Source organism: Physeter macrocephalus, chromosome 7, assembly GCF_002837175.3.
Source record: "Physeter macrocephalus isolate SW-GA chromosome 7, ASM283717v5, whole genome shotgun sequence".
In the NCBI taxonomy this organism is placed as follows: Eukaryota; Metazoa; Chordata; class Mammalia; order Artiodactyla; family Physeteridae; genus Physeter; species Physeter macrocephalus.
This window is the reverse complement of record NC_041220.1, coordinates 29,694,682-29,705,898: the sequence shown is the minus strand read 5'-3', so window position 1 is coordinate 29,705,898 and position 11,217 is coordinate 29,694,682. Positions and strand designations below refer to the sequence as shown.

At 39.6% G+C, this 11,217-nt stretch overlaps 1 protein-coding gene across 6 annotated transcripts in view; it reads left to right on the top strand.

Moving 5' to 3' along the window:
• The first annotated feature begins 92 nt into the window (after positions 1 to 92).
• PRMT9 (protein arginine methyltransferase 9) overlaps positions 93 to 11,217 on the top strand; it is a 147,750-nt gene continuing 136,625 nt past the window's right edge. For 2 of the 6 annotated variants that reach the window (XM_055085913.1, XM_055085914.1), the window contains exons 1-6: positions 165 to 485; positions 2,928 to 3,076; positions 5,152 to 5,388; positions 5,910 to 6,077; positions 8,853 to 8,955; positions 10,327 to 10,433. In XM_055085913.1, the coding sequence (XP_054941888.1) occupies positions 276 to 485; positions 2,928 to 3,076; positions 5,152 to 5,388; positions 5,910 to 6,077; positions 8,853 to 8,955; positions 10,327 to 10,433 (974 nt within the window). In that variant the 5' untranslated portion in view covers positions 165 to 275. Of the gene's footprint in view, positions 486 to 2,927; positions 3,077 to 5,151; positions 5,389 to 5,909; positions 6,078 to 8,852; positions 8,956 to 10,326; positions 10,434 to 11,217 lie in introns of all 6 variants that reach the window. The other 4 variants (XR_008617778.1, XM_028491745.2, XM_024126716.1 and 1 more) reach the window with 3 other exon arrangements.

Genomic DNA, 11,217 nt, shown 5'->3' with positions numbered 1-11,217 from the left:
GGAGGGGGCGGGCCGCGACGTGCCCACGTCGGGCGCACTGCCGTTGGCGAAGCGTGCGCCGGCGGCGTGGGATCCTCCCCTTGGGGAGGGGGCGGGGTTTCTTCCTGGCAGAGGTGGGAGCGCTTGCAGTCGTAGGGGAATAGGTTTCCTGTTCCGGTTCTCGGGCTGTGGTTAGTCGCGTGGGAGTGCGATCACCTAGACAATTTGCGCCTTCCGTTCACCAAAGCATCTTCCCTTTGGTGATACAGGCGCAGATTTCGGCCTGTGACTCTGCCATGCCGAACTTGCGGCCCAGGCCCCGCCGGGGCGCCGGACGGGTCGCCAGGGCAGCCGGGCGGGGCGCCGGGGCAGCCGGGCGGGACGAGCTGGTCTCGCGGTCCTTGCAGAGCGCAGAGCACTGCCTGGGCGCCCAGGACTTCGGCACCGCCTATGCCCACTACCTCCTCGTGCTCAGCCTGGCGCCGGAGCTGAAAGACGATGTGAAGGTGAGGAGGGCCCTTGTTTCTCTCGCTTGCAGGCAGATCCTGTGTTCTTCTCGTATAAATAAATGAATTCATAAATAAATTGGAGGGGGGTACTATGAGTGCTTGGTGGTGGTTATTAATGTTTACTGTTCACCCTGGACTCTTCTTTTGTTCGTAACCACAACCAGCTTATCAGAAAATATTGTCTGCTACACCATCGAAATATATATCCAGAATCGTATCCCTTCTTACCACCTTCGTTTTTACTACCCTGATTCAAGCTTCAGTCATCTCCTTCTGACTTTTGCAATAGGCTCAGGCTCGAAACTAGGCTTTCTCCTGCATCCTACCGCAACACAGCCAGTACGAGCTTTTCATAATAAAAGCCAGATGATGTCATTTCTCTATTTCAAAACTTCCGTTTCATTCAAAATTCCAAAGGTTATATTGCATGAGGCCTCAGGTGATCTTCTGCCACCTCCTATATCAAATTCTAGCAAGTCCCTGCCCCAGGACCTTTGCACGTGTCTCTACTGTTACGTGGAACGAATGTTGAATTAAGTTTGGAATTAGACTAAAGTAATCATTTGATGATGCATTCTTTAAGTTTCAGTTATTGGATTATTTGTGACACTTATTCTGGTGAAATGCTGTACATTTTTTTTAAGTTATTTCAGAATCTAAATTTCAAAAAGTGATTTAACTTAATTTTGCATTCACCTTTCAGCCTGAAGCTACTTTGCGTTATTTCACCCAGGGTTTCTCAACCTCAGTACTACTCATATTTTGGATGGAATCTTTGTTGTGGAAAGCTGTCTTGTGCATTGTAGAATGTTTAGCAGCATCCCTGACTTCTACCCAGTAGATGTCAGTAGCATATAGACATTTAAATTTCAGAATCAGCTGGCCTCAGGGAGGAGAACGTGTTATGCTGAGATACAGTTTGCTCTTTTAGGTAGGCAGAAGTAGAATAATGGATCAATCCAAATGCTTTTTCCTCAGTTCTTTGTTTGTTAGTTTCCTCTTTCGTAAAACAGGGAAAATATCTTTTTTTATATTTAGTGTGTATTAAAAATATTATCTAAAGTTTGTATTTCTTTGCCTGGTGTTCAGTAGGGTTAAGTAACTAGCTCTGTTTCCTGCAGAACAGAGTCCCATATTTCTTTGCAGGGTCCTCTGCGAAAGACCTATCTCTTTAGTCTTATTTCCTTCTACTCCCCATCCTCACACCTCAGCCACACCAAGTTGCTTAGCTGTAAATTCCCTGATCCATTTAATATAATCTGCATTTTTTCGCCTCACATCCTGGAGTCTTTTTCCTTTCCTTGACTCGCTAGTAAAATCTATCAGAATTCAGGGTCAGGTATAAACTCTTCTGTATAAAATATGTGAAGATGATATAAAATGTGTTCCTGACTACAGCCTTGTCTCTGCACTGGGTTGTAGTGTGGAGAATGTTTGGTGGAGGTGTAATTGGAGCTAGGGTGATGGTAGGAAGACTCTTCCTGTAGTCCAGCAAGTGGTTACAAGGACCACGTTGTAACAGTGTGGGGGAGAGGAGGTGACAGATTTAACTATAATGAGAGATAATTGGCTGGGTTTCAAATTAATTGTACTGGAGTTAAGGTAGCATTCTAAGGTGACTTCTTAGTCTGAGGTTGGGTGGTACCTTAACCTTATATCCTGTGTGAGAGGAATACGATGGGTTCAGTTTAGAACATTTTGAATTTTTTCAAAATTGTATGTTATATTTCTCTCTATGAGGCCTCTCTGAGGATAGGAACAGGATTTATGTTATGTTCATTGGTATTCTTTGCACACCGATCAGGAAATATTTGGGTTGAGCTGAATTTGAGATGGCTGAGGGTCCCTGGTTGAGTTGACCAATAGGGAGTGGTAACTATGGGTCTGAGGTTCAGGAGAGAGGGTCTCAATTGGAGATGTAGATGTAGCATCCATCAACACATAGGTGATAGTTAATGCACTGGGGATGCAGGAGAAAAGAGAAGACGGTCAAGGAAGTACCGCTGAAACATAGGAGCCCACAAAAAAGAGGTTGGTGGAGAATATGATATGGCAGCCAAGTATGGAGAGATTTTGCAGAGTGGTCAAACTGTCTTAATTCTGCATGTTACTGCCATGTAGGTGGTAAAATTTATGCATTTACGCATTTGTTTATTTAGCAACAGGGCCTATTAAGGCTAAATTAAACTTAAGGTGATTTTCAGTTATAACTAAGTTTTATTTTCTGTGGAATCTTCAACCAGTGTTGAATATTCTTTCATCTTTTTTTTTTTTTTTAATGGCCTCGCCATGCGGCTTGCGGGATCTTAGTTCTCCGACCAGGGATTGAACTGTGCCCTCAGCAGTGAAAGCTCGGAGTCCTAACCACTAGACTGCCAGGGAATTCCCTCTTTCATCATTTATGTTACTGACTAATTTACTGTTTCCTCTTTTGTAAAGGAAACTTTTCAGTATACGCTCTTCAGATGGGCTGAAGAACTTGATGCACTCAGTCGAACACAAGACCTACTTGGTTGCTATGAGCAAGCCTTGGAACTGTTTCCTCATGATGAAGTGATTTGCAATAGTATGGGGGAGCATCTCTTCAGGTATGTAGTGGTTTCAGTATTACTAGTTAAGGATTATTCTGCATCAGTCCAGATTGGATAAATTGTCGTACACTAATTCGAACACAGGAAGTTTAATATAAACAGTTATTAATTATAACAGGGGATCAGAGTAATGAAGCATTGGCTAGTAAGAAGAGAACTGAAAAGAATATAGGAATAGCAGATATAATATGTAATATTATGTCTTATACTACATAATAGCCACTGCCCCTGGGGCTGAGGTAGAGCATCCATGGAAGAGTTCCTCTCACTGGGCTGAGACCCAGACCTTGTTGGAGAGGACATAGCCCTCATTCACAGGATGGCAGAGAAGTCACTGTGGTCCCTTGCCAGGGAATTTGTTGTAAATCTGTTCTCTGGAACTTCCTGGAAATTTGCTGTTTCCTTTTGTAAGAGTGCCGTTCCCTGTTTGGGTTCCAGAATGTCTTTTTTGCTTAAACCATACCCCAAATGAATAGCCCGATTCGATCTTTAAAATTGGCAGAATGCTTAGAGGTGCTTCTGAAGAAGTATGAGTGTAAAAGTGTTCTACTAGCTTAGTTCTCTTCAGTGTGTGGACCACACACTGGGGTGATCCACAGATTACCAGTCAATGACAGAGAAGTATAAAAATTGTGAGTAAACAGTTAGAAATGTATGTAGCAGTTTGACATTGCTGTAAATCCAAGCATGTGGTCAGGGAACTCCCTTGTTGAGGAGAGCATGGACCACTCTGCTGCTGAAATCTGGTGTGGGAGTTGCACACTAACTAATCATGTGCAGTACAAGTGTGTTGGTCTACAGATACTTAGATGTTTTAAAAGGAAAGGGAGTTCTTTATCATAGATAGTTTAAGAAACACTGTTCCAGATGGTTTGATAGTTTTCTCCCCCTGTCTTTTATTATTGAGTTGCTCACATCTAATTTAGTAGTAGCTTTTTGGGTGACTCACCTTTAACTTTTTTCCTTAGACACAATGCCTCTCTTTTTGCAGTCATATTTATTTGGTTTCTTTTGTATTTAATTAAAATATATAATAATAACAAGTGCAACTGGTGTAAATTGGTCTGGCAGCAAATACAACTGACTTTTTTTTTTTTAATTTAGACTATTTATTTACTGATTTTTTTACTGAAATATAGTTGACTTACAATATTATATTACTTTCGGGTATATAAGATAGTGATTCTGCATTTTTATAGATTATGCTCAATATAAAGTTAATATAAAATATTAATTAACTATATTCCCTGTGCTGTGCATTACATTGTTGTATCTTATTTATTTTATTATTATTTTTTTAATAGATCTTTATTGGAGTATAATTGCTTCACAGTACTGTGTTAGTTTCTGTTGTACATCAAAGTGAATCAGCCATATGCATACAGATGTCCCCATATCCCCTCCCTCTTGCGTCTCCCTCCCCCCCTCCCTCACACCCCTCCCTCTCACACCCCTCTAGGTGGTCACAGAACACTGAGCTATCTCCCTGTGCTATGCAGCTGCTTCCCACTAGCTAACTATTTTACATTCTGTAGTGTATATATGTCCATGCCACTCTCTCACTTCGTCCCAACTTACCCTTCCCCCTCCCCGTGTCCTCAAGTCCATTCTCTACGTCTGCATCTTTATTCCTGCCCTACAACTGACTCTTGATGACCATTCAACTCAATTGCTGAGGGAAAAGGTATGCAGGCACAGCAAAGAGGCACCTCTTAGCCATAGGCGTTAATATCTTTTACAGAGGGAGTGGTTTTTAGAAACCACTGGTGTTCTAGAAAGTTGTTTAAATGGAGGATGACTAGGAGAGCCTCTACTATACCATAGTAAAGTAGTAATTCATAGTCAGGCAGTTGTTAGTGTCCTGGAATGCATAAATATGAAAGGGATTCAGAAAGGAAAGAAGTGAATGAGAATTGCAGTCCTCACAGAAGGCTTCCCAAGGAGATGGCACTTGGGTTGGGTAGGATTTGGGGTGCTGGTGAGGGGTTCTCAGGCCAGATGAGTGGCAAGAACAAAGGCACTGTAATTGGTAGTATATAGTTGAATATTTTGTCTGTTATTTTTTACTCTAGAATGGGCTTTAGAGATGAAGCAGCCGGGTATTTTCGTAAAGCAGTGAAGCTAAACCCGGATTTCAGTGATGCAAAGGAGAATTTTTATCGTGTTGCAAACTGGTTGGTGGAACGCTGGCACTTTATCATGCTTAATGACACCAGAAGAAATACGATTTATAATGCAGCAATCCAAAAGGCGGTTTGTTTGGGCTCCAAAAGTATTTTGGACATTGGAGCAGGAACTGGAATACTAAGGTTTGTTGGAATTGTGTTTTAATTATATATACATATATACTAGGGTAAATTAAGGATTGTACCAAATATGGAAACTTTAACAGCAGAATTTAAAAATAGAGTTTATTTCTCATAATCTTGTTATGATTATTCATGGAACTATTATTATTGTATTTTTCACTATAACTTTTACTTAATCAAGAACTCGACATAAGCACCAAGAAAAATTTGGGGTTATCATTGAAATTTTAAATAATGAATTTTAAGAGTACTTTTTACATTAACATTCTGGTTGAATCTAGTTGTTTTAAGTCTATTAGCATTCTGCATGCCAGTTGTGTTTTAATAAGGTGAATGTCATGATTTATTGTATGATTTATTGCTTGACAAGAATATTAGTTCATTTTTTAAAATGCAGAATGAATAATAGTTGTGTTTAAAAATAAAAGGAAAACCTCATGTTTAAGCATTATAATTCCACTAAAATTTGAAAAATTACAGTAGATTATTTTTTCTTGATGGAACACTTTTTCCTCTTGTAGCATGTTTGCTAAAAAAGCTGGAGCGCACTTGGTGTATGCCTGTGAGTTATCCAAGACCATGTATGAACTTGCCTGTGATATAGTGGCAGCAAACGAGATGGAAGCAGGGATCAAACTCTTACATATGAAGTCGCTTGACATAGAAATTCCAAAACACATTCCTGAAAGGTATTATAATATGAACTAATTTTACTGTTTGTAATCCACTATTTTTTAAAAAAAATTAAGATATTCACATTTCTATCTTCTAGTCCAAACAAAAATGCTAAAACCCTTATATTGTAAAGATGCAGATATAGGATAGTTTAGCATAAGATGGATTTTCATAGTAAGGTCATATTCTTTTTTTTTTTTTTTTTTTTTTGTGGTATGCGGGCCTCCCTCTGTTGTGGCCTCTCCCATTGCGGAGCACAGGCTCCGGACGCGCAGGCTCAGCGGCCATGGCTCACGGGCCCAGCCGCTCCGCGGCATGTGGGATCCTCCCAGACCGGGGCGCGAACCCGGTTCCCCTGCATCGGCAGGCGGACGCGCAACCACTGCGCCACCAGGGAAACCCCAAGGTCATATTCTTGATTAAAAAAAATTTAAAGATCTTGAGAAAAATTTGTGGCAAGGGATTTAATACATAAACTTCAGCTTTAGCAAGTTACTTTACCTTTGTTAATTTCAGTGTTCTAGTTGTCCTTCTGTGTGGTCAATAACTATATAAAAATTGTACTTAAAAATAATGTGTGAGTAGATGAAGCTTGATGGACTTAATCACATTTGGTGTTAATATCCCTGGCTAAAATGAAGGATAGGTTTTGGCTTTGGAAGCGTCAGCTGTCAGTGTATTTTGGCTTGGGCCCTTCAAATGCTTTGAATATTATCTCATAAGACTTAGCTTTTTAGTATGTTATTTCACTTTGATCCATATCACAAGGGGATGGAATTTTACATACTTTTTTTTTTTTTTTTTTTTTTTGCGGTACGCGGGCCTCTCACTGTTGTGGCCTTTCCCGTTGCGGAGCACAGGCTCCGGACGCGCAGGCTCAGTGGCCATGGCTCACGGGCCCAGCCACTCCGCGGCATGTGGGATCCTCCCGGACCGGGGCACGAACCCGTGTCCCCTGCATCGGCAGGCGGACTCTCAACCACTGCGCCACCAGGGAAGCCTGGGATGGAATTTTAGAGCTAGAGGGGATTTAAAAATCATCTGGTCCAGTAAACTATCATTTTAGATACAGAGTTTTCTCTGAGTAGCACTTGCTTTACTACCTCTTCTGGGTAGTCTATCTTTTCATCTTACTTAAATTCAGTTTACATTGAAGCAGGGCTTTTTTATACCCTGTCATCATTGGGACTATGATTTTAAAAAGTCTTTTTCCATATATGTATGATAATATTTATATTTACATAATAGTTATGCTTTTCAATGGTCTCTACATATGTTCTCATGAAAGAAGTCCTGTTAGATTGTTGAGGCAGATATTATTACTATTTTATAGAAATAAACAGTGTCCTCAATTGTCTTAGTCTGCTCAGACTGCTGTTAACAAAATACCAGACCAGGTAGCTTAAACTACAGACATTTATTTTCTCACAGCTCTGGAGGCTACAAGTCCATGATCATGGGTGCTGGCAAATTTGGTTTCTGATGGGAGCTCTCTTCCTAGCTTTGCAGATGGCCTTCCTGTGCATCCTTACATGGCCTGTCCTCTGTGCATGTGAGGAGAGAGAGATCACTGCTGTCTCCTCCACTTTTTTAAGGACACACACCCTATCAGATTAGAACTTCACCCTTATGACCTCACTGAACCTTAATTACCTCGTAAGGATCCTATCTCCAAGTATAGTCACGCTGGGAGTTAGGGCTTCAGCGTGAATTTTGGTGGTACACAATTCAGTCCAGAGCATGAATCAAAGTTATGTTAATTTAATCTACATTTTTGTCACAGATGGTGTTGTAGAAGGATCTCTTGGCTTTGAATTAAGAGATATGATTCAGTAATAATAATTAATAATAATTTATTTTGACCTTGAGCAAATCTAGAGACTTGAAGATGTTAGAATAGGTGATTTGAGATACCTTCCATGTTCTAAATATTTGCAATCATAAATATTGAAAATTTTGTGAATATATATAATTCTGGGCTTAGGCACCGTGGGGGATACCAAAGCTGTTTCTGTCCTCAAGGCACCTACAGTCTAGATAGGAAGATAAGGAATATTCATGAAAATATCTTTATCTTCTAATTACACAAATGAACGATACTGGCAGTAAGTAGTAAAGAGGTTCAGAGAAGGGAGAAATTTTTTTGGTGTGTCTTTGAGTGAAATTTTCTAGAAAGAAAGAATGGACAGAAGATCAGAGCTCTGTGGATTAGGCTTTCGTGAAAACTCACAGGTGTGGGTAAAGCAAGAGAAGTAACAGAAGAGGGACACTCAATGCGTAGAGGTAAGCACAGCAGAGGTAGAGGAAGGATTTTGAGGGGCAGGCCTCCTCACCCGCGCTAAATGTTATTTACAGATCAAGGAAAATGAGAACCGAGAGAGTATTCATTTCGGTAAGTCGGGGAGTCACTGATGATAGAGAGTATTTTTATAGAGTGTCGGGGATAGAAGTCCAGTTACTCAGGGTTAAGGAGGGGGACTGGTAAAGGTAATGGGTATGAACCACTCCTTAGGATTTAGGCAATGAAAGGATAATCCAAGAGGCAGGGGGTCAAGTGAAGGTTGTGTACTCCCACTACTGTCCCGGCCAGGAAGCTGCTGGTGGAGAACAGAGGAGCCTGAATCTTCCTCAAGATTCAAGGGTAGATATTAAACACAAAATGTATTAGAAAATTTTACATATGAACTGTTTCTATAATATACTCTTCCTTTCTGCTCTCAGCTTTGACATCTTTTATATAAATAGCATGATATTTTACTTACATATATTTTTAAAAAATCATTCTATAGAGTGTCCCTTGTTGTAACAGAAACTGTCGATGCAGGTTTATTTGGAGAAGGAATTTTGGAGAGTTTGATTCATGCATGGGAGCATTTACTTTTGCAGCCAAAGGTAAGCAGCATGAAAACACTTACATTTGATTAAGAATTCATTATTCAGTAGATAATTTATTGAGCCCCTAGCATAATTGCAAATCAGTATGAGATACATCCCACTCTTGAGGTGCATACTGTACTGTTGGAAAGAAATCAGTGTGAAAAAACATTTAATAACATAGTGCAGTGTATACTTGTGTGCCCAAATGGTGTATATAGGCAAAAAACACTCCAGGACAGAATTCTTAGGAATTGAGATTACGTTATGAAGGGATTGACTCTGGAATTCTTGAGTAGGGTTGAGAAAGGGAAGTACTTTCAGTCTCACAGCCTTCACTGCTTGTATTTTTTGGCAGATTATCAAAAGGGAATATAGTGATAACTGGCGTGGTATGGTTTTAAGGTACCAGTTGGACCCAGGCTACTGCTTGGACAGGACTGATTCTTACAATTGCCAAATTATATTTTGCATTGAAATCCTCTACTGTGGCCCAGTAAATTGTGGATTTGGTTTATATATATGTATTATGAATGAAAGGATTTTAACATTTAATACGAATTTAATACTTACAGAAAATGATTTGGATTTAAAATAGCTAATGAAAGGTTGAAAGAAGAGCAGTTTGTTTTTCAAGTAGGTAATGGTGATTTTGGCCTCTCAGTTAAACTCATACTGAATAGTCTTGTTGTATGCAGACTTAGAGATTTCTAGCTCCCCACCTCCCTCCCTCCCTTCCCTCCTATTTGTACTGGAAAAAAAAAAAAAAAATATATATATATATATATATATATGTACACACACACACATAGCAATGAAAATAAAAGAAACTTTTTAAAGGAAAAAAACCCCTTAACCTGCTTATCTTTTTATTTTTAAATAAACTTCTGCCTTTCCCATGATGAGTACTTTATTTTTTTAAAGTTATTTATTTTAATTTATTTATTTTTGGCTGCATTGGGTCTTCATTGCTGCGCGTGGGCTTTCTCTAGTGGCAGCAAGTGGGGACTACTCTTTGTTGCAGTGCACAGGCTTCTCATCGCGGTGGCTTCTCTTGTTGTGGAGCACGGGCTCTAGGCGCACGGGCTTCAATAGTTGTGGCACATAGGCTCAGTAGTTGTGGCTCATGGGCTCTAGAGTGCAGGCTCAGTAGTTGCGGCGCACAGGCTTAGTTGCTCCGTGGCATGTGGGATCTTCCCGGACCAGGGCTCGAACCCGTGTTCTTTGCATTGGCAGGCAGATTGTTAACCACTGCGCCACCAGGGAAGTCCTGCTTATCTTAATTATTGTTTTTGTGAGTTTTTTTCTGATAAATTTTCATAGCTTGCTGTCATACACACGTTTTGACATAAATATAACAGAATATAATTTTTATTGTTATATTTTTAGACCAAAGGTGAAAATGGTAATTGTGAAAAATATGGGAAAGTTATACCGGCAAGTGCTGTTATATTTGGGATGGCAGTAGAATGTGCAGAGATAAGAAGACATCATAGGTAAATGATTATTTAAACAGTAAATATTAAAAAATAGTAATTTTAAGGCATAGACTGTACTTCAGAGGTTATTTAGTGGACATTTATTCAGATGAGAATGTGTAGTTTTCTGACCTTTAAATTCATGATGTTTATTCCAGTCTTATTTTCTTTTTTTTTTTTTTTTTTTTTGCGGTACGCGGGCCTGCATCGGCAGGCGGACTCTTAACCACTGCGCCACCAGGGAAGCCCCCAGTCTTATTTTCTTTTTGCTTTTTTTAAACTTTCTTCGAAAATAGAACTCTAGGATTAAAATCAGCTTTCAGTTTGCTACTGGAAAATTATTTTTGATACAACTTAGTATCCTTTTGATGTGTGATAGATTCATGAGAAAAATACTAAGTTAAGACTGGTTTTACAGAAAGTGAAGTAAAAATTTCCAATGTGAAAATAATTTTATTTCTCTCATTTTTCTCTTCTTAATAACTATTGATATTATAATGTTTTCTGGTTGGGTGGGATGAAATTGTAGGATCTTTCTACCCTTAAGATTCTGAGATTTATCAAGTGTGATACAGGTGAAAAATTTTTTTAGTTTTAGAAGTTTCTTGGTTACATCTTTTTCTTGAACATTAATGAATTTTTTTATTTTGATCCATAGTTTTTTGGAACTTTTTAAGGAGGCCCTCCATCTGATAATTTGATAGTGTTAAATGTAACATATTTACTTTTTTTTTTTTTTGCGGTACGCGGGCCTCTCACTGCTGTGGCCTCTCCTGTTGCGGAGCACAGGCTCCGGACGCGC